The sequence below is a fragment of the Esox lucius genome, chromosome 2 (genome assembly GCF_011004845.1).
Source record: "Esox lucius isolate fEsoLuc1 chromosome 2, fEsoLuc1.pri, whole genome shotgun sequence".
Taxonomy (NCBI): domain Eukaryota; kingdom Metazoa; phylum Chordata; class Actinopteri; order Esociformes; family Esocidae; genus Esox; species Esox lucius.
Window position 1 is genome coordinate 13,877,302 of NC_047570.1, and position 23,776 is coordinate 13,901,077.

Genomic DNA, 23,776 nt, shown 5'->3' on the forward strand with positions numbered 1-23,776 from the left:
ATAAAATAAAAAATACAGTATTTGGAACGGCCATTATAACACAAAGACCCTGAGGAGGTGATGGACATCAGCGTTGATGTGCATTCCGAAGTCATCTCCTATACTGCACAGGAGCCAAGGCTCTCTCCTTCGATGACCAGTGTCCATGCATGTACTTTGAGTAAGACCACGGTTTCGGCCCACATGGAGACTGCCTCCTCTAAATCAGGTTCCCTGAGGACAGAGGGTCTGGGGCGTGCTGCGCCCATCGATCTCAGTGGGATGTGTAGGCTGTTTCAAGACAGGTGCAGTTTTATGTCCGCGGGCTGAGTGGTAAAGAATGGCCCAGTGGGGCGCCAGTAGTCGGGTTACAGCGAGTTCTGTCCCACCCGCAGGTGTCCCCCGGGCTCTCTCAGCACCACCATCTATCCTTCTACCTAACTGCCCCTGCGTGAAATACCGGCCTCTAGATCACTGCCTACAGGCATGGTCACACCAGCCTGTCCATCATCGGGACCATGACACATTAATGATCAGGCTGGTCAGCCTGGCTTCTTTACAGCCTGTTTATTACTGCTTACCTTGGTGTTTGGCTGGGTGTCCCTTTTTTTTTTGCCTGAAATTAATAGATTTCCAAATGGTGCCTGGTCCAGCTGAGAGTGAGCGAGCGAGCGAGCGTGAATACAGGGATCCCAGCATGTTCCACCCCTGGTGCCACTAGTCACAGACAGTGAGTTACTGTTAATTAGTCTGGCAGTAATGTTACACACTAATGCCTTTCAAATGATGTATTCACTGTGGTGAAACCATGTTTATTTCATCAGACAGACATTGATGAGAGCAGGTGATCTTAGCATACACACACACACACAAGTACAGACGCAAAACAAACACACACTGTAAGTATATATTAACTGACCTCAGCAATATCGCACCCAGTAGCTATGAAGTGGTCGTCCCTCTCCAGGCAATGGACTGGAGGCAATCAATACCTTCACATGCGCTCTGCTATAAGAAGCAAGCACTTCAGGTAATGAACTGCCTGGTTGATATATTCCCCTCATAGGATGGGACTTCCCTGGTGAAACACAGCACTGCTACAGCAGCAATTCTTTGATCAGTAATTTCTCTTTCATCAGGCTTCCTAGTATCCAGACAAATCACCCGTCCTCACTGTCTTTCTATCCTCGCGTTACCTCCCCCTTGCCCTAACCTTATTTTCAATTCAGATCAATGTACACACATCCACGCTGTCACGCATGACCTCTGCATGTTGCCTCCCACCGACTCATCTGACACTAAAGTGGCTAGCCTACACATGCCCGTGTGACTGATTGACACAATCTGTTTAGCTAATAGAGTCACACTACAGGCCAGCTTTCAGTAGACTTCAGAGGTTTCATTTTATGCACTAGTGCTTTGAGGGCCTAGTACGCTGGCTGCCTTCCTCAGTGTGTGCTTTGTTAAAAGGCTGTATGGATGAGAGCCGAGTCTGTGAATGTTGTTACCGATAACCCAGAGTGCTCCACCACAGACCTGCCAAAAACCACAGTGTCACAGGGAGGCAGACACATCTACCTTTCGAAAGAGTCAAGGGAGCTGCCCGCCTGGACAACTGTGATCTAAGTCAGGGGTTCTCAAACCTCTTCTTAGGGACCAGCAGCTATTCCATGTCTTTGAACTTTTCCAGAGCTGGCACACCTGATTCAACATGGGAACTTCTGATCATTCCCTTGATTTGGTGAATCAGATGAACTAGTTCAGGGCTACAACAAAAATGTGAATTGTCTGCCTGTTCCCGAGGATGATTTAATTTCCCCAACCTGGTCCCGGGGACCCCAGGCGGTGCATGTCTTTCTATTTGCCCTAGCACTTACACACCTGATTCAAATGAAAGACATGGGGATAGGTGGATTTCGTAAGTTGAATCAGGTTTGTGAGCGCTAGGGAAAAAACAGAATGTGCACCCCTTGGGGACCCCAAAACCAGGATTGGAAAACACTGATCTAAGTAGTCAGAGACATAGACTGTAGATCTACATTGTATCTGTGGACTGAGCTGGGGGTGATGTGTGAGCTAAGCCTCCGACTGAAAGATCTACAATTCCTGTAATCAGCAGTATATCTCATTAGCTCCATGTCTGTTCTTTGTCTGAAGGCAAATTTGATCAGGAACTGTTTTATTTCATTTAAGGTTTAAAGATATGTGATTAGTAGCTGTCCATGGTCCTGAATGAGTTATTGAGGCAGCGTTGCATTAAACCCATTAAGCATGTGACTATGTTTTCCTTCAATTTGTGCTTAAAAGTGTTTTAGGCAAATAAAACCGGCATCCACATTTATATTTAGCTGGATCGGCCTAAATAGCCTACATCATTCACTGTGGTTTTTATTTTTGTCTTGGGCCACAAGGATTTCATTTACAGTAGCTTTGTACACTGCACTAGTCCACATTGGTATCTGTGATGGTATAACTTTACTTCCATGACCAGGTCTTTACTCAGAAGCAGTTCACCATTTAAAAGCCTGGAGCAGTTTTATAATATTGTCTATTTAACTCAGAATATTGTCTATGGTTACTTTAGAATTGAACAAGAGAATATCAAGTGTTCGTAGCTGTAATTCCCCCAGAAAAAGCATTGTCTCTAAATGTAAATCATGATATATATATGGTATCATATATAAATCATATGTTATCATATATAAATCATATACATATTTTCCCGACGGGTGGACGGGTAATATGAACAATCAAGAGGAGTATTTGTGATACTATATCATCTGGCTGTGCTATTTCCAATGACTTCCCCATTGCAATCCTTTTCACATGCAGTTGAAATCCATTACAAATATTGACATTCATAAATGATCACTCTTATAACATGTTTGAGATCAAAGTGTGACACCCAGGAAGGACGATCACCCCAGGGAGATGAGAATGAATGATGCTAGTAATGTTAAGGAGAATTTCGGAATGATTTTCGAAACATTTCATAGACGGTCATCAAAACATGGTTGAAGAACATGTCTAGTGTTATTGGAAATGAGTTCAGTAAACTTCCCTGTCCCGAGAAGGCGAAGGAAAGAGGAGCTGAAAGAGAGAGGTGGCATACTGCCTGGATTGATGACTTTGAGTAGGGATGGTGACCTTGGCTCCAGCCCATAGGGTTTTTATTCATCTTTAAAATATTGCTGAGAGAGAATATTTCTTCATCAGTATTTAACAAAAGCCATTTATAAATTGAACGTCTTTTGGGGCGCCCGATTTTAATGGTACTACATGGCGGCTTGCCAGAAATCTAAGGTGTAACTAATTGGGATCATCTTTTGTTGTTGTTGTTCTTTAAAATGAGAAGTCCTTGGGATTGCTCATGCTTTCTAATATAGCTCCTGGCATGATTATCAGGATTTAAACAGTGTGCCGACAGTAAATCTTTTGAGTTGAGATTGCTCTGCCATCGGACTGACTGAGCTTCACTGCTGTAAATCGTTCCCATCCCATAGACACAGGATAATTTATCAACCACCAGACCTTGTCTGGACCTGAGTGGCATCACTGAACCACCAAACTCACCATTCAGCCACCATGACAGCCAGCCAAATGTGTAGCAGGAGACTATGGTAATTAACTGTGGTTATGTGGAACTGATCATCCAGACATAGAAGGCAACCAGATTGAGAGGTCAGAGTCTGTATCAGTGTTGTATTAGTGATTGTGTTTGTGGTGTGCCATCGATGACGAAGGTAGAGGCATTAGCTAAGCAAACAATGGAAATGGTGTCCAGAGTCAGAGAAAAAAAACAAGGCAGTGGAACAGAGAGAGAGTGAAAGAAAGAGACACACAGAAAGAGAGGATCCCAAAAAAATATAGCTTAGATTGGCCTTACTGAAATACCAGTATGGGATTCATGTTTTAGACCATTCGGAGTGCCTAACAATATTTGTCAAAGCATTTTTCACACAAGATGTCTTCCCTTTGCTGGTCGCCAGTTGGAAGATATTTGGTATCAATAAGGAATACCCACTTCTAAAGGCCATCTGTCCGCAGTGAGATAAAAAAGAGCATTTAAGTTGGATTTCTGCGGCACATGAATGAACGAATCACGTCTTGCGATTCGGCACCTTCAAATGTTACTCTTGTAATATGCATATATGGCACGATATTGTGACATATGGTATCGTTTAATTATCGGTTAAAAAATACATATTGTCATAAATAACTTACAATAACTTACATAGAATAACTCGTGTTAACAGAATCAAGGATGGAAAAGGGCAGGTAGCGTAGTCTATTAAAAAATATGCGCTCAGGAGATGTCTGCGTGAGCGTAACAACCAAGCGCAACCACTGAAAGAAAAGTGTGTAAAGGGGAAAGGGTCTGGTTTCACTGCACCGGACAGCTGCAACGGAGCCGCAAATCTTGTCCCGCTGTGGACACACTGTTTTCGGCAGACATTTGTTCTATCGAAAGCCGGTGTCATTATGAGTGAACCCAGCCTGAAGCAAGTATATGGAGCTTTTTAGGAGTTGGGAATGCTCTGTAAGAGCGCTAGATCCTACTCTTCTTATAAGGTTTTCTTAATGAGGAAACGGATGGACATCTTGGCACTGACAAAATGACACGGACTCTCACTATCCTCGCTTGCCTTTTCACTTTTATAAAATGTAAGTATTTCAGTTATTTCCGTCTGGATTTATATTTCAGCTGTTGTTTTAACAGTACTGTACTTTTGTTATTTGCCTCAATGACTGTGAGGTCTTTACTGTCAGAGAGGAGCATATATACACATTTAAATATATCTCTGTAAATTTGGTAGGCTACATTAGGCCTGCTATTAACAATAACACTCTTTTTCCAATTAATTCGTTTGTACATTTGCTGGTTTGCAATGAAGCACGTTTATAGGCTAATCAGCTATATGGAGATATTTCAATGCCAATGCTATCTCTTTATTCTGAAGCACTAAATCAACCCTAGTATGTTCCTGCAGCTTTTACAGTCAGTGGTCAGCATAGAAACGCTTTTCACTGTGCTGTGGCTGGAGGAGGAGTTTGACTGGAAAGGTTTCCCAAAAAACAGGCATCAAATGGGCTTGACTACAACAATAAGAGTGATTAAGTGGCTTTGACCAACCCTCTTCAAGAGTAAGGAGATGTCACTGGATGTGTAGGGGGTCATATATCAGAAGTTGTGGTGCAGAATGACGGGGTATCAGAAATTAATTGCCCCAGAAATTGTGTTAGTTTTCCTGTATTTCTTTATTTCTTCTTGTTGGAATTTATGTATCCTTGATGGATCACACCAGTATTCATAGGTTTTTTCCACCAAAAATTACTGGGTTACCAATCTACCTCCACTCCTAATAGTCCCAGCCACAGTGATTAATTGAAAAGTCGGAAAAACCTACCTACTCTGTGACTCCCAGAAATCATACCTCCCCTGACAATTCCACCCACAATGATTGATCAGCAGGCCAAACTGAAAATAGCAGTGCTTAAATTTGACTGAGTAAGGTGCCAGTACTCATTTTGGTTGCCTGTAGTACAGGTAATGTGTTTTATTTAAGTACTAGTAAATTTAAATTACCCTTGAGCCGAGAGGTGCATGAACTTAAACCGGTGCTGGTAATTAGTTACAGTTTCTTTAGTTTATTAGAATCCCCATTAGAACCAACAGTGGCTGCTGTTCCTAGGACTCACATGAAACATGAAACACAAGACAGAACAGTTATTAGCAAGACAGTATACTATGTAAGACAGTGTAATAAGCTCTTGTACAATTCAGTGGAAATTGGATTGATTTGATTGTGTACAAGGGTGTACTCACCAGGAACCACATAAAACAAATATATCCCCCCCAGTGTTAGAAGCAGATAAATTCCCCCCCCCCCCCCACCCCTCCCCCCCACAATAATAAAACATTTTGCAAACATTTTAAATGTGTCCCCCCAATATGAAACTCACTCCTACGCCCTTGTCTGGAATACACACACATGAAGACAGCCCAGAAGTTCCGCAGCCATTTAATAGCCAACTCATGTTAGCAATACTTAGTACAACTAAGCCAACGCAATGATGTTGTGATGATCAGCTGATTGTCTGTGCACTGGCACAACACTACTCCCATAGAATATCAATATATTATCATCATGTTTGCTTCCAAAAATCACAGAAGAAAAAAAGCTGCAAAAATACTGCTGCAAGCATGCCCTCTCCATTCATCCCAGATGCATTTTATGTTGTATTTAGGAGCTTTGACCAATTTCTAAAAGTTGCTGATTCAGTCACTGTATTACCACCTCTGCCCTCCTGCCAATCAAATCAACATAATATCTTGTTGTTAAAAGGCATGAATATCTATCTTTAAGAACTAGTTGATGCAAACATGGATGAGAAGGGCTGTTGCATTTTAGGTTTACGTGTACACAGACAAACATGTGGGCGCACACACACACACATTTGCGCGCACACACAAACACGCACGCATGCACACAATAGCCCTTCTCAGCAGGTAGTGATTATCATTTTGAGTGGCCTGCTCTCCCCACTGGGCTGTGTCCTTCACCTCAGGGTGAGTAGTGAGGATGCTTGACAGCGGCCTCTCAGGGCTTTGACAACATGCCCTCTTTCTACTAGAGGACCCGTTGTGTTTGATGGGATCCCAGCCAAGGGACTGTTGATAGGACGGCCATGTCAGCATCCAAGAGTCTATAGTGGACGGCCTCTCACCTCCACATGAAGCCACACCTCCAAAATGAACACCTTCTGTTACAACTCATTTAGGAAGATATCTACAGTGAAACAATTATCTCATTATATTGCTTCAGGGCACATAGGTCTGCTGGAAGGGATGTGTCTCGGTTTGTGATTGCTCCGAACTGAAGGCATCAGTAAAAGGTCTCACCTCTCTGTGTTTGTTAAGATTGGACCAGGCCAGGACTGCTTGGCTAATCTCTGATGATGTATATCCAAACATTATTCACTGTAGAGGGGCGCTCCTGGAGGACAGTGTGTTAAATCATTTACGCCTCTCTCTCATTGGAGGGTGCTTGCAATGGTTTTAACTCAGGGCCCTCCTTTCTCCTGACTCGCGCGTAATTCATCATTGGGCAGGGGGTGTCTTGGTGCATGTGTTGGTATTCATAACTGGAGCCTACAAAACAGGAAACCCTGCTACAATGTTGAAACATTGCCCCTTCCCACATCCAATTATGTAAGTCAGTAGAAAGTCTCAAAGCCTTCCCAATAATATAAGTACATACCTATCTCTTTATCACAGCTCTAAACCTATACAACATGTTTTAATCTCTTTAGAAGTCTGTCTCAAGTTTAAATATGCAGCCAAAAGGAAACAGGAAATGCAGCAGCAGGAGCTCTGATCTGCTCTTCTTCATCCTTTTACACAGGAGCAGAGCTTCATGTGTTGGAAGACAGCAACACATTCTGTACACAATCTACACAGGGCTATAAACATGCTCTGCAAAAGAGCATTAAAATACAGTTATACAACCTGTAACTAAACACAACAAGAGAGTGGATTTTCCGTTTTTTACACTGCGTTCTAGCTTTCATTGTCACAAGTGAAGTGAAGGTAACCAATCCCCAGGACACTGTTGATTATATCTACAGGTGGCAACTCTGCAGACTCAGAGGAGCGTCTGATGAACTCCCTGCTGGGAGAGGGTCGCTACAACAAACTGATCCGCCCGGCGGTCAATCGGACAGAGCGAGTGACTGTGAAACTACAGGTGTCCCTTGCCCAACTCATCAGCGTGGTGAGTCTCTGGAAAACCATTCTATTGGGATCTACCCAGGGACAGAGGGGGAGAAAACCAGGGGGATAGCAGAAAGGGAGATGGGGCAGAGAGTGCAGAAAGGGAGAGGCAGGAGGAGAGATTAGAAAAGGAGTGGGAGGAGGAGAGAGCAGAAAGGGGAGAACCCAGAGAGAGTAAAGTTGAGTGGAGCCGCTGGCCCCCGTGTTAAGTGCTGGTCCCTTGTCCTAATGAGATAACAGGTGTAGAAGTAATGTGACTGGGACACACCCAGATTGGTACATCCAGTGAAATCAGCACGTTGCCTTTAAAGGAGCTGTAAAGCTGCTGCAGGAGAGCATGTTGTAGTCCCACACTGATTTACAGAGTCTCCCTCCCTTCCTGGGGCTGACCAGAGAATAACAGCAGGATTCATTCATCCTCTGTTTATGGTTTTGTTTCGTTGGTCATTTCAATGTTCATGTTTTGAAGTGTTAATGGTTTGAGACGTGTGATGCATTTGTTCTGAGGTATTGTTCTGCTGAGTTCTGGGTAGGATTACCCACTGTCCTGCTCAGAAATCTTGAAGTTAGTCCTGGATTTAGTAACAAGCATCTCTCACTGTGCTGAACTGCTTAACAACATTTTTCCATTGCCAACTGGGAGGAGGCTCTGTCTGTTCAGCGCCAATGACCTCTGTAGTACCTGTCTAATGCAGAAACATTATGTCTGGCCTCAGCGTCCATTTACATGTACTTAAGTTTAGTCGTTGCCTTTTTACTGCTGTTTCACTGTGCGTCGCTTACTTATACTCTTCTCTGTAACAAAGCGTGTTCAAGAGATGATGGAAACTAACACTGTGTTGTCTTTAAAATCCCCAGAATGAGAGAGAACAGATTATGACCACCAATGTTTGGCTCACCCAGGTGAGAGTGAAGGTCCTTCACCATCCATCATTCATCCTCTATAATCCGTCACTGTCCCCTCCTTCTCATGGTGCCTGAGTTAAAGCAGAACCGCACCTCTGCCTCAGACAACCAAGAACAGAACGTACCATTCGCCCCTCTTTGTTTCAATGATAATTAAGTGTGTAATTGGGAGTGATCTGGTGTTCGGAGAGAGTATGTGACTAGAGTGTGACAGAATGCTCTGTCTGTCTGCCCAGCATTGGGATGACTACAGGCTGTCGTGGGACCCTTCTCAATATGACGGCATTGACAAGCTTCGTATTCCTTCAAGACACATCTGGCTACCTGATATTGTGCTCTATAACAAGTAAGTACTGTTCACTGTCACGATACATTTTTGGTGATAATAAACACATTTTCTCATGTCATTTACAGATCAAGAAAGAAGGTTTCTTTGATGGAGTCTGACCCCACAGTATATCTAACCCTCCCTCAAACCTCTCCCCCTCTCTTTCCCCCTACCTCCCACCCTCCCTCCCTCCCCCGCTCCCATCACTCTCTCTGCACAGTGCGGATGGAACATATGAGGTGACAGTCTTCACCAATGCCATTGTCCAGTTCAATGGCAGCATCTTCTGGCTCCCTCCAGCCATCTACAAGAGTGCCTGCAAGATCGAGGTCAAGCACTTCCCCTTTGACCAGCAGAACTGCACGCTCAAGTTCCGTTCCTGGACCTATGACCACACCGAGATCGACCTGGTCCTGAAGTCAGAGGTGGCCAGCATGGACGACTTCACGCCCAGTGGGGAGTGGGACATCTTGGCCCTGCCAGGAAGACGGACCGTCAACCCTACGGACCCCACCTACGTAGACCTCACCTACGACTTCATCATCAAGAGGAAGCCGTTGTTCTACACCATCAACCTCATCATCCCCTGCGTCCTCATCACCTCGCTGGCCATCCTGGTCTTCTACCTGCCCTCCGACTGCGGCGAGAAGATGACCCTGTGCATCTCGGTCCTCCTCGCTCTCACCGTGTTCCTCCTTCTGATCTCCAAGATAGTCCCCCCCACCTCACTGGACGTGCCTCTGATCGGGAAGTACCTGATGTTCACCATGGTCCTGGTGACCTTCTCCATCATCACCAGCGTGTGTGTCCTTAATGTGCACCACCGCTCCCCCAGCACACACACCATGCCCTCCTGGGTCAAGGTAGTGTTCCTCAACCAGCTGCCCCATCTGCTCTTCATGAGACGCCCTCAGAATAACTCTGCCCGCCAGAGGCTTCGCCAGCAGAGGCATCTTTGCACCCGCAGGTCCGTTCTTGGAGGCCTGTCCTACCCTACCACCTCCACGTCCAAGACGGCTACTCCCGCCACGGCAGTGCCCTCCTCCTCTGTCTTTCTCTCCTCTGCATCTGCCTTTTCATCACCGGGGCACTTTTACAGCAAAGCCGCCGCTCCATTGGGTTACGCCCACACCTCCAGGAAGGGGGACGTCCGCTCTGCAGACTTCCTGCCCAACGGCTACCCCTCCTACCAGGACCCGCGTCAGAGACGAAGCCCAGACTGGGGTGCAGATGTCCAGGAGGCAGTGGATGGGGTCCGTTTCGTGGCTGACCACATGATGGATGATGACGATGACCAGAGTGTAAGAGAACCAGGATCTTTTAAAAGGGGTTTAAGGCCAGGAACAAAGATTTCTGGGATGTCAGGTTTTTAACACCCAGACCCAGTAAAATAGCATTGACTCTTACAATAGATCAGTATAAAGATTTCCTTGAATACATTGAGGTAAAATGTTAGTGACCAGCTTCAGTAGTGGACAGTAGAGTGGTGAAAGGGTCAACACAAGATCTAGCTCAGTAATATTAAAGCTAGTGCTTTATAATTTCACCTTTTCAATCCAATCACATATTGTCCAATCCTGAAAGTTTGCATGCCGTAGGTGTTTCTGTATGATACGGATGGTAATGTCACTGTGTGTTCCCAGGTGATTGAAGACTGGAAGTATGTGGCCATGGTTGTGGACCGTATGTTCCTGTGGATCTTTATATTAGTGTGTGTGACCGGCACGCTGGGTCTTTTCCTCCAGCCTCTGTTTCAGCAGTCTATAGTCCCTCTCCAGCAGGCCAGCTCAGACACACCACGTAGCTGATCCTCAAACCTGGAAGGACAAGCATACAGAGACCTGAGGTTGTAGCCCACTAACCAACACTCTGGTTATACAGCAATACAAGCCTCTTTAGCTCTGTCTGATGCTACAACCTTGTCTTAACATGACACAAAGGTACGAAAAGGAGAGCTAAGAAGATGGACTATCACTAAAACCAGCTCAAAAATACAATAATGTATTGATATGGACTGTGGTATGAAGTGCTGTTGAATATCTTATGTTTCATTTATATCCCTGTTATAGAATCAGGTTTCAATGTAATATGTCATTAAAGGTTATTAAAGGATGTTCAGTGTGATAAAAGAGAATTAGTTGGCTCAATTAAAACAATTTCTATGTGCCAGTCATTGATAAGATGGATACTGGGCCAAATCTTGAAGCTCAGCACATAATTATGATTAAAGCTAAGATGATCAGCCTACTCACTGATACAATGTACTCTATATATAATTAATTAGCTTATGTGTGATTTACATGTGTGAATTACTGGGGATATTTCAACATATTTGTTATTTTGATGCAATAAACAGTTACACTTTAAGAAATTGTTGCTATTTTCTTTGTTGTATGACATATTCTGTTATCATTAACAGAAACATTAAGACTATTTGTGAAACATTCCACAATATATTTTATAAACTGTCATCTACTGGCCTCTTGGCTGATGCCCACAAAGACATCACATCATTTACATTATAATTTATATTTTCTTCATTTCTGGCAATACATTATTATACATTACAATTTCTTTGTTACCTTCTCTTTCTTCCTTTCTTTCTAAATCTTTCTTACTCAGACAGACAGACTGACACACACACACACACACACACACACACACACACACATACTTGAAGAAGACTTACTACTCAATAAAGATTTTTCTTTTGGGATTACAGTAACCTTTCTAATGTTATTGTAATCAGTATACATAGTGCTTAATCTATACAGTTAGCTCCTAAATGATTGGCACCCTTTGTAAACATGAAAAAACTTTGTTAAAAGTGAAACAACATGTGGATTATATTGTGCTTCATTTATGATTCAAGGGATACTGGGTTTGCCATCACAAAATGTTATTTTGACAAGCAAACACCAACAACCAGAAATAAATTATTAATTGAAAACAGAATCAATATTTGCAATGGTTCACTAGTCCCAGGCCTTGAATTCCATTGAAAATGTCTAGTTTGAACAGAAGACCATTAGATCTTCAAAATGGTCTAAGATCCCTTTCAATGTGGTCTACAATCTCAGTAAAATATTCATAAATAGGCTACATAATAAAATAAAAAATATATAAAATATACAATAATTCTTAAACATATTTTTTTGGGGGAAATACATTTATAATTTGAGAGATGTGTAAATAAACTACATTCATAACTGATTTAAAGAAAAGTATCCGCATCTTGAATAATTACAAGAAATCACTCAAACTGATTTCAGTATTTTTTGCTCATCTTTATCAAGGGTGCCAATCATTTTGGAGGTGACTGTATTGGCACACTAACATACAAAAACTTGATTAGCACATGTAACGTCTGTTTTACTTTAACACCGCCCTCGTAATTCTTTGTAGCAGCAGGCCATTATTTCTTTCAAGAGAGGCATTGGCATAGGAGAGGATCCCCATGAAAATGAAGTTTGAAGCTTCATCCAGAGTAATCCATTAAAAGGGTGCTGCAGGTTAATGGATGTCCAGCGTCAGATATGAAGTGTGTTGGGGTGGGGATGCCTGGCATGGGCTGTGCGCCAGCTTCAGTGTGATGTGGTGGGTGAGAGATGATAGGGGTTTCTTGGAGCTCAGCATATTGTTCCAGCACAACAATTTTGCTTAAATGCTTTGCACACACGGTAAAGCACAAAAATGTCAACCGAACACAAGACGCTGATGACTGAATGACGCTGATGACTGCTGTCCACGGGCAGACATCTTGTTTTGTCAGAAGTTGTCTTCGATTTGAAACCAAAGAATTTCAGTCAAATTTATATCAATCAATCACATTTATTTATAAAGCCCTTTTCACATCCGCAGAGCTTTTACAAAACACCCAGCCTGAAACCCCAAGGAGCAACTTTTGCTTTTACTCACATGGTCCTGTCACATGCCCAGGCTATACTAATTCAGTCAAGTATTCTGCTGTCTGTGTCAAACTGAATGAATAATTGGTTCACTGTCAACAAGGAAGGTAGGTTGAATTTAAACTGGGCTCCTGTGACATCCCCCAACCGAATAGCCTCCTATCCCCATCCAAATAAGTGAACAACTGGTTATCGATTTGGTTATTGATTCTGTTAAAATGACAAACTGCATTTACATAGGCCTATGCCCTGAAGCAAATACGCATACATAAACTTTGTTTTTGGAGTAATACACTCTGCACTATACAAAATACACCGGACATTGATCAGTTGGTTATTGTTGTTATACACTCTGCATTATAAAAAATACATAGAACATTCCTCAGTTTGGTGACCCTGAAAGCCATGCCTCAAGCCAAACCTCAAACATGATAATATGCTAAGTATACAAAATAATGTATTATTAAAAACATTCAAAATGTAATTCTTCATCCCATCACAAATAAGGTTAATGGGAGAGAGATAGTTTTCATAGGGATAGTTCGAGGTACCTTATCGACCTGGAATTGTTCTAAAAAAACGTGGTAATTTGTAGGTTAATCTAGGCACCTTAACAGTAGTAGGCTACAAACGTCGACACTCAAAGAAATCAGATGTTTCCAATTGGGAGTTAGTGTTTCGAGTCAGCGGTGTCTGCCCCGACCAGAACCCCATCCTCAGTGATTGACCACCCCCCACCCACTAATGATGTGCAGTTCGCGAACGATTCGTTCGTTTTGAACGAATATTTTTAGTGACTCAGGACTCACGAGTCCTTTTTTCTAGTGACTCGTTCAGTTGTATCGTATCGAACGTATGACAGCGGTATACTACAACATGATCACTTGCTTCATACCCGGTCCTCCAGCTCAGTTCTCCGATCAACTTCTATGTGCATTCGCTGAGAAAAATAGATCAAGGCAGGAACATCATAAAGACATGTTTATAACTGATAATTGAACGCAGACTATAATAATAAATATAGTTATTACTGATGCCATGAAAAAAGATGAAAACAAGCACGGAGCCGCTGCCTTTGCTTAAGTAAAAAGACACGTGAACGACTGACTCGGTCAGTTTTATCGTTCAACTGAACGGTTGTTTCGTTAATTTGAACGGATGCCAGCGGTCGGGGTAGAACTCCGCTGGCATCCGTTCAAATTAACGAAACAACCGTTTTTCCAGCTCACAGTAGCCTACACTCTGTCCAACAGTTGTTAGTTTTACGTTCTCAAAAAAAAAATATCTAGAAAGTAGCATTGTATATACATTTGCAACAAATACATGGACGCATAGCCTACAGTAAATACTTTAGTATTACATTTTTTTTATTGTAATGATTAAGATAAATCAATGATAAATCATAGTGTAAAACAAGCGTTTACTTAAGTAGAGAAGACACGTAAACGGCATTATGATGATGAGCATTCGTTAGGGGGCATGGCATTTCTGACTCAAATGAACGAAATGACTCGAATGAATCGAACTTTTTAATGAACGACTCGAGAGGATCCGAGTCAGTAGAAAGAGTCGAATTTCCCATCACTACCACCCACCCTCTTGTCCATCTCTCCTCTGCCTCTCGCGCAATATGAGCGTGGCTGCATCTAGCAGTTTGTCCGCGCCGCGCGCCTTCATTACTGCCACATTTACCACTTTCTCTCCTATCTTTATCTGTCTAGCTTTACTCGTCCGTGTCCTGATATAGTGGAGATAAATTTTCTGAAATCCTTCGAATGCAACGATGAACGCTCAGTGTCTCAAAATCTTCCCCACCTGTTCGTTTTTTCTTTTTATTTTATCGGGTGAGTAGGCTATTGTAGGCTGGAGGTGACTGTAGAATACGCGCTGGTACTTGTTGCTTAAATGCATTATCGAAAATAATAATGCCCATTAATGACAATTACACAATTGAGTATTCTTTCAGGAATATCTTGAATTTGGAATGCAACGAAACCACACAATTATAACACTCTAATAGGCATTATAGATATATTTAAATGTCATGGCATGGATTTTAGACAGTTTATAGAGAATATCTGTTTTGCTTCCTGAAGTATTCAAAACCAAGTTTGCAGAGGTGATGTTTCTGTTCATAATGTGACATTATGTGCCACTGTTAAACTCACTAAACCCAGTAGTGTAATAAAACACATTTGTCGTGGTAGTTTATTATTTGAAATGGTGCTATACATTTTCTACAAACAGTTCAAATGTGCTTTAAATCTTGCTTATAGGAAAAGCAAAACATTTTGTTGACATTTGAAATTACTTCTCATTTAAATTTTTGATGACTGAGATGTGTTTATTTGACTGAAAGCCAATTAGACTATAGGCTACAGTATAAAGTCTGCTTCTCATAGAAAATACTGCTACTCTACTTGCTTGGCAACATACGCAGTGGAAAACATGGACTGAAAACGAATACCTTAAAACGTAATTGCAATAATGTGATCTACATATCGAATACTCTCAGCGACGAGAACATATTCTAAGTGGGGAATTGATCTGTCTGAGAGCTCCAAATCAATCAAGAACTATGACTCACACGAGCTTAGTCAACACTGTGACACAGAAGGTTTGAATATGGACTTGTCAAATCCACAGGTGACAAACGTTGCTTATAGTTTCACTTACATTTTCACTTACTAACCCTCCAAGTCCCTCTTATTCAGGAGGCATCTGCTCAGATGCTGAACACAGATTGTTTTCAGAGATATTCTTCCGCTACAATCAGTACATCCGCCCGGTGGAGAATGTGTCTGACCCTGTCGTCGTGCAGTTTGAGGTGTCCATGTCCCAGCTGGTCAAAGTGGTGAGTGCATGTGTCCTTGTTTTACTATCCTTTTCAGCCCCCCCACCACCCCCGGCAAAAAGAAACAAATGAAAGCAAGGATAATGGGACTTTGTCACACAAAGGATGAATGAAAGGATTAGGGGTTTATAGGAGTTAAGGTTATGTGTTTGGTGTTCAGGTTACGGTTAGGGTAATGGTTAGGTTAAAGGTTAAAGGTTAAAGCTAAAACTGTGTGTGTAGATGTCCCATGCCTCTGCGATGCTGCTGTGCTATACAGAATGTCTCCCTGCTGTTTGTGAGTTCCAATCTTGGACAGTGGAGTGTATATCACAGAGTGCAGTCAGAGAGAGGCCGGCCTCTGACAGAGACAAACAAATCATTCCATAAATAACGCATTGAGAACAAAGCGTCTGTGCATGCCCTTAAATGAATATTCATTGATTCTCACTGATGAAAGTCCACGTGGAAATCAGCTGTGTGAGTGGATGGAGGGTACTCAACTCTGTGTATGGTCTCTTATGAGAGACCAGCGCAAAGATTGATAAGGGGGCTGTCCGGTACACCTGAGATGCGCTGTGCAGGAATCTGCGCTTCAAGCATCAGTGGGGGGTGATATCAGCCTGGACTCAGCGAAGCCTATCACAGTGAATGGCTGCAGGGGTGTGTGATTGGCTGAGAGAAGATGGGAAATGTCAGCTTTCTGAAACCCTCACTCTTCCCCTCGCTGAGCGGACAGCCCCCTTCACTCAATCACTGCCACTTCCAATGAGTGTCCCTGGATTTCATGGCTGCTTTCGTCCGGAGCCCGGTCTGGGGAGATCGGACAAGGAGAGAAGCAATTGTTGCACAAGATTCAGACAACTCCAGATTACTTGAATTCAACAAAAAAAATGGTTGCCGTGAAGGGGGAGGAAAAGCTTCATTGACTAATTTATTATACCAAAAAATGCTTGCCGGCCCCTTTCGTAACAGGGATTTTCAAGTGCTTGTTATTGTCACTTCAAACCAAGTTTGAATATCTGAATATATTCCAACTACAGTATATGTGGGCCAGTTTGTGCTATCAGGCCTTATACAAGAGTTGCCTTGTTTAACTACCAAGGGAATAACTTTTAGTTAACATTCAACAAGATAAATGTATGTATATTCACTAATGGAGCACTTATGTTTTAATTAATTGTTAACAACTGTCTGTATTTAGAATGATTGTACATTGTGTACAGGTCCTTTGCTTTGAATGAAACAAAGCCACCATGACTACTCCATTTTAATAACAATCCTTTGTACAGCTCTCCTTTGGAGGAACTGGGCTCCAATCCAGAACACAGACATAGTGGTACTAATTTCCCCCCGACCTCTGTTTTGATGGATTTTTAATAATTTCCTCTGCACACCTCAACCCTCTGGAATGCTTCAGTATACAGTGGGGAGAACAAGTATTTGATACACTGCCGATTTTGCAGGTTTTCCCACTTACAAAGCATGTAGAAGTCTGTAATTTTTATCATAGGTGCTCTTTAACTGTGAGTGACGGAATCTAAAACAAAAATCCAGAAAATCACATTGTATGATTTTTAAGTAATTAATTAGCATTTTATTGAAGTGTTCTCTCAGACCAGGGTTAGACCTAGGACAGAACACTGTTTAGCCTGGGTTACTCCAGCCAGGGTTAGACCTAGGAAAGAACACTCTGTTAACCCTTGGTATCTCCAGCCAGAGTTTGACATAGGACAGAACATCTCCTGTACGGAAGATGATTACGGAACCCTATCCAAATATTCATATAGTTGTTCCCCTGCATTTTGTTGTGGTTATCTTGTTCTTCTTCTCTGTTTCTTAGGATGAGGTTAACCAAATTATGGAGACAAACCTGTGGCTAAGACATGTAAGTACAACCACTAAAAACCAACTGACATTTGGGTTTAAACCTGAGGCAGATATTTTTGAGTTACCGGTCATCTGAATATCTTGATGAACAGCCTTAAAAAAGCAAAGAGTGGCCCATCGGAGCTCAGCTCCTCTAGATTTCTTGGCAGTTTCCTGGTTTTCTAGGGAGTTTTTCATAGCTACTATGCTTTGGCATCTTATTGCTTGCTCTTTTACGTTTTATGCTGGAAATCTATATAACTTTATGACAACTGGTTATGTTTAAAGGGCTTTAGGAAATACTTTTGATTGATTGATTGGAAGCATTTACAGTACATTGCCATTTTTGGGCTGTTTTATTTAACCTTGTGGTGGAGGCTTTTGAAGTATCAATTTACTATGCCATAAATGGGTTAGATTTTAAAATAATAACCATTTAATACAATTATAATGATCACATAAGTCACTGATTGGATTTCTGGGAATATTTGTGAACTGATTCCATAAATCCAGTATAGTTTAGCTATTTAGCTATATAGTTTAGCTATATAAATATTTTGTACAATTCTCAAATCTATAATATACACACAAAAAAGTGCCAGTGTTGCCGTTCTGGTTTTTGACCAAAGGTCGGGAGTCCCCAGAGACCTGACACATGACTGTTAAGGTTGAATGTTACTGTAAGCGTACCTCCGGTTGCCCCTTTAGGTGAAATCTTAACAACCCTCTGTGGTGAATGACTCTCATGCTTTGTATTTACTTGCCTCAGGAGAATCAATGGCCTCTCTGGAAAAATACAATGTCTGACCTCTCAATATAACACACTATATAAACCATTATGTCATTGGCTTTTGCTTGTTTGATATGAGGAGTGTAAGGATTGTTACAGCCATTTATGAGCCTAAAAGAAATATCCATTCATGGAGAATTTGATAGAAGAGGATGTATATAGTGCAGCCACAAAATTAAATTGATATTTGACGAAAGAGAAGCAGCAACAGGAAAATGAGACATTGAAAAATCATAATGATATGTGTAAGAGGAGAATCCATTTGCAAAATGTACACATCCTTGGACTGAATCACAGTGATAATGATTGCACTTAAGTCTGAGTGTGTCTGAGTGGGATATTTGTCTCAAAGATACAGTGTAGTTAACTCTAAAAGAGGAAAGCTCACATTAGAGTTGTTCAGGATATCCGCAGTGCCTATCATCTGAACCAGAAACACCTTCTCTGGGCCTGAGCTCATTTAAGATGGGCTCAATGTCATTTTCTGACCATTTTTTGAAATAGTTTTTGGACGCCTCATCCTCCAGGCTAAAGAGGAGAGGGACCATCCGGCTTTTTCAATGTAATTTTCAATTAAATGTAGGGATATATGATTTGCACATCATTGCATTTTGGAAACGGGTTGTAGGTTGGTAACAGTTTGTGACGTGTGTGTGTTTTTATTAAAGATATAAAAAAATACATATAATAATCTAATGATCGGATTCATTATTCAACCTCCTTAGATCTGGAATGACTACAAGCTGAGGTGGGATCCTAAGAAATATGGAGGAGTGGAGTTCATTCGAGTGCCTTCCAGCAGCATATGGAAGCCAGATATTGTACTGTACAATAAGTGAGTTACACATGAGTTCTTTCAATTGAAGTAAGTCTAGACCTCAAAATCGATCCACGAAATTGCAATAACAATATTTACAGAGCATAGATTAGGGAGTTCACTTCATCAAGTACTGTATTTCCTTTGAGTAGACAGAGTCATACTCCATAAGTTATTCACATTGTAAATTCTGCGGTGGTCATTTAGCAGACTTTTCTTATCCAGAGTCACATTCTATGTAGCAACTACACTTTTTTAATGTAGAGCGTATAAAGGCTATCTGATGGTGTAATCAAATGATGATTCATATTGAATAGTGTAATATTCAATGACTCTTGCGCTTGTCACATGAGCTCTCTCTTTCTCTGAGAGAGAATATATATTATATAATAATATTCTCTCTTATTTTTTGTCTGTCTTTCCATCTGTGAGTGTTTAATGATGTTCCATCCTCCGTCCCGAAATTATATGCCAATAAAGCAAATTAGTTATTATGTATTTCAATGAAATTATGCTATGACTATTGTGTGTCATTGTTTGTAATTTGTTATTTATTCCTGGATTGGGCCCTTTACTGTTAATGTTCAATATTCCAAGTTGTTTGTTTAAATTCACCTTGAGCTAATGTGTTTCTCCTCTCTCAAGATAAAACAGCCCAGTCTGGTGTCAATAGGCATTCAGTTTACCCTAGGAGTGGGTTCATTGTCCACCTGTGTTAACATTGTTTAATTTGTAGACAAACTAATGTTCTTGGTACACCCTTGATGTTTTATTTATGCGTATTTTCCATTTTCCTTCCAATATCCCAGAATTTTGGGCATAATGGTGTAAGTTATTCAAAGTAAGCAGGCTGGTGTAATTCTCAACATGCATTTGAACCTGGTCCTGATTGAGGCTACACGATTTTAATTGAATTAATGTGTCATGTAGTGTGATGAAATGTATGAATGTCTGCTGCAAGCAATCCTGCTTCCAAACGCTTGGGTGCCCTACCAACCCCTTTGGACGGCAGGTCCCTCTTGTAACCCTGTCAGTCCCTCTCTTCTTATTTCTCTCTATTCCTCTCACTTCTTTCTCTCTCCTTCTCTCTTTCTATCCCCCTCTCCGTGTCACAGTGCAGTAGGAGATTTCCAAGTGGATGACAAGACCAAGGCCCTGCTCCGCTACAATGGGGATGTGACGTGGATCCCTCCAGCCATCTTCAAGAGCTCCTGCAAGATTGACGTCACCTACTTCCCCTTCGACTACCAGAACTGTACCATGAAGTTCGGGTCCTGGACCTACGACAAGGCCAAGATAGACCTCGTCCTGATTGGCTCCACCATCAACCTCCAGGACTTCTGGGAGAGTGGGGAGTGGACCATCATCAACGCCCCTGGTTACAAACACGACATCAAGTACAACTGCTGTGAAGAGATCTACACAGACATCACCTACTCCCTGTACATCAGGAGGCTCCCGCTGTTCTACACCATCAACATGATCATCCCCTGCCTGCTCATCTCCTTCCTCACCGTCCTGGTCTTCTACCTGCCCTCCGACTGCGGAGAGAAGATCACCCTCTGCATCTCCGTCCTCCTGTCCCTAACAGTCTTCCTCCTGGTCATCACAGAGACCATCCCGTCCACATCCCTGGTCATCCCGCTCATCGGGGAGTACCTCCTCTTCACCATGATCTTCGTTACCCTCTCCATCGTCATCACTGTGTTCGTGCTGAACGTGCACTACCGCACGCCCAAGACCCACACCATGCCACGCTGGGTGCGTCGGGTCTTCTTGGGCCTCTTACCCAGGGTGATGTTCATGACCCGGCCGGAGAGGGACCCAGAGAGGCTGCCTGGTCCCAGGGGGGCTGGCCAGCAGCTGGCGCCCCCAGCCACACGGCCCTGCGTGGTCCACCATGCAGGCACCCTTCAGGGTCAGCAGAAGCCCCAGGGCCAGGTCTCCTCTGTGGCTGCCAGCGTGCTCCCTAGCCTGGCCCAGCGGCAGCGCCTGTTCATCAGCACGGAGCTCAACAACCTCAATAACCTGAACCTCGGTGGCGGTGTTCAGGTCAAGACGGCCTCCGGTTTCATGTGCAGCGAGGGCCGCTGCAACTGCTGCTGGCGCCAGAGGGCGACCAAGCCGGAGTCCGGAGGAGGGGCTGCCGGAGTCGGGGGAGGGGGCGGAAGCTCCTGCTCCAGCTCAGAGTCTCTGGATGGCGGGCTGATGACCCTGTCCCCCCACTTCTCCCCTGAGGTCAGGGAGGCCATCGAAAGTGTCAAGTACATTGCGGAAAACATGAGAATACAGAACGAAGCCAAGGAGGTAAGTGAAGACGTGTCGCATGTATCCTTCACCACATACTCAAGTTCCACATCTACCGTTCCTTATGCCTGATCAAACTGTCTTTCAGGTCCAGGATGACTGGAAGTACGTTGCCATGGTGATTGACAGGATCTTCCTCTGGGTGTTCATCTTGGTGTGCATCCTGGGGACTGCTGGCCTGTTCATCCAGCCCCTCCTACTGTTCGATATGTGAGCCACTGATGCACACATGCTGTACACTGACTGTGTGAAATCATACGTACACAGCCATGGTGCCCAACTTTTGCAGATCTGTTTGGGATTGCTGGAGTGCAGTGCAGTCGTGATGAGGACCAGACTGGAAATCCGTGGCAACATGAACCTCTGTACTGCCACTGAACCATCCCATCGTGTTTCTTCTAGTCAGTGATTTCATCATAGTGTCTCCGTAGCTGCCTCCGAAGGACCACCCAAGTGTCCACAAAGGAATGTAATCCATTTGATCGAATGAGTCACACACACGTATTGTACATATCAATGACTGCTTAAATGTGCTTTTCAAAAGGACACAATTATTTCAAGCCACTGTAAGCAATTATTGAAGTGATATCATGTTCTGAAATCTGAAATATCACTATGTTAATGGTTATTGTTTATAAATCATCAAATGAACTGTACAGGACCATTCCAAAAATGATTCTAATGTTCAATAAGGATTCACTGAATTTATACAAAAATCCACTATTCATAGAAATCACAAACTGTAGAAAAATAAAGGCTAGCAATGTTGGAATGGATGACTATATGTATAGTTCCATAAGAGTGTGAAAATGATGGTAGCAACCGGAATGACTTAATTGTGTTGGGAGGGGTGACACCATGTGGGTATTCTATGGTACTACAACAAACTGAAAAAGAAGATTCAGTGTTTACTGGCTACTCCAAACCTAATTTAGCACACCTGATATTAATAACTATCTGAGTCAAAAGCTAAATCAGAATAGTTACAACTGGTTTTAGAGAGAAAACCTACAGGATGGTAGATCTCCAAGAACATGGTTGGGTATTAAATATACATGTTTTTTCCTCAATATATTCAGGGTTTGTTTTGTCTGGAGAAGCAGTTCTACACTGATAGATTTAAGAACAAATCTCTAAAAGCCCTTCAAAAATATATGTACATCCCTCTGCTGTCATCTAAAGTAGTTGAAGTGAATTATGTAGTGGATTGTATATATGACAACCTCAAAGAAAATGCATGATTGAGCAAATTAAAATATGTCTTCCATGTACATATCCAGTTTGGAGGTCCAGTCAGTAGGCAGAGGGATGTACTGTACATAGGCAGCAGGCTGAAGGGTTAGTTCTACACTGGACAAATGTCTCCCACTTAACATGGAGAGAATCATTAGTCTAGGACTTGGTCTTCGGTCTTCATCTCAACATCCTAACACTTTACCAAAAGGCATTTTTCCTGCTTTAACGTTGTTCGAGAGTTGTTCTTGTCATTTAATAAACCATTTGGTTTACAAATGGACTAAATCCACAGATGGAAGATCTATCTATATGTGTCTATGCACTGCGGAATTTGTAATAGTTATATATTCAGTGGAGGGTGTGTTTGAAAGTATTTCAAACCTACCTCTAGGCAAGCGTGGAGCTGCTGAATGTTGTTTCTGTTTTCGCCGAACAGTATATTATAGTCTTGTTATTGCAGTCATAGTGTGTGTGAGTGGCTGTTAGCCAGGAAACAAAATCTGATACTAGTCTTCCATCAGGTCTGATTATGTTCACTCTGCTAAGTGATTGAATTAAAGCTCACTTAGGGCAAATTTAAAAAGCCTAGTTATCTGATGAGGGAGATCTGTAACCGATTCATTCCTAAAAACTGAATGTTGTGCGAGTTGAGGAGATGAGTGCCCTGAATGGAAAAGTGACAGTCCCTTTACTAACCTTGTCTGAGACTGGAAGAGTCACATAGAGGTAACACAAAGATTTACATAACTCGATAGTTTCGTCAGCATGATGTACATTTCTACACATATTATTTTAAGAAGAAATCAAGTTAAACCTGAGAAGAAAGCAGTTGATCTCTGTGATTCCATGCTAATATTATTTATAAAGATATACAGTGTTAGATAATGCATATACAATCCAACTGTTCTGTAGTCAAGCATGTCCTATATTTGACAAGCATGTCCTATATTTTGTCTTACAAATACCGGAAATGACAGCAATTGTAATTATTTAGTAGTCTCAACTAAACAATCCAGTTTCAGGTCCATA

The 23,776-nt window shown here is 42.3% G+C and overlaps 2 protein-coding genes across 2 annotated transcripts; both read left to right on the forward strand.

Annotated features, from left to right (window-relative positions):
* The first annotated feature begins 4,392 nt into the window (after positions 1-4,392).
* Positions 4,393-11,297, forward strand: chrnb4 (cholinergic receptor, nicotinic, beta 4 (neuronal)). The gene is made up of 6 exons (XM_010878806.3): positions 4,393-4,644; positions 7,609-7,754; positions 8,612-8,656; positions 8,896-9,005; positions 9,208-10,288; positions 10,631-11,297. Exons 1-6 carry the CDS (start codon positions 4,596-4,598, stop codon positions 10,793-10,795), a joined length of 1,596 nt encoding a protein of 531 aa, XP_010877108.1. The 5' UTR covers positions 4,393-4,595; the 3' UTR covers positions 10,796-11,297.
* A 3,226-nt stretch (positions 11,298-14,523) lies between these two features.
* Positions 14,524-22,425, forward strand: chrna3 (cholinergic receptor, nicotinic, alpha 3). Its single transcript, XM_010878818.3, has 6 exons — positions 14,524-14,739; positions 15,610-15,749; positions 17,572-17,616; positions 19,113-19,222; positions 20,320-21,511; positions 21,600-22,425. Exons 1-6 carry the CDS (start codon positions 14,679-14,681, stop codon positions 21,723-21,725), a joined length of 1,674 nt encoding a protein of 557 aa, XP_010877120.1. The 5' UTR covers positions 14,524-14,678; the 3' UTR covers positions 21,726-22,425.
* The last annotated feature ends 1,351 nt before the right edge of the window (positions 22,426-23,776 follow it).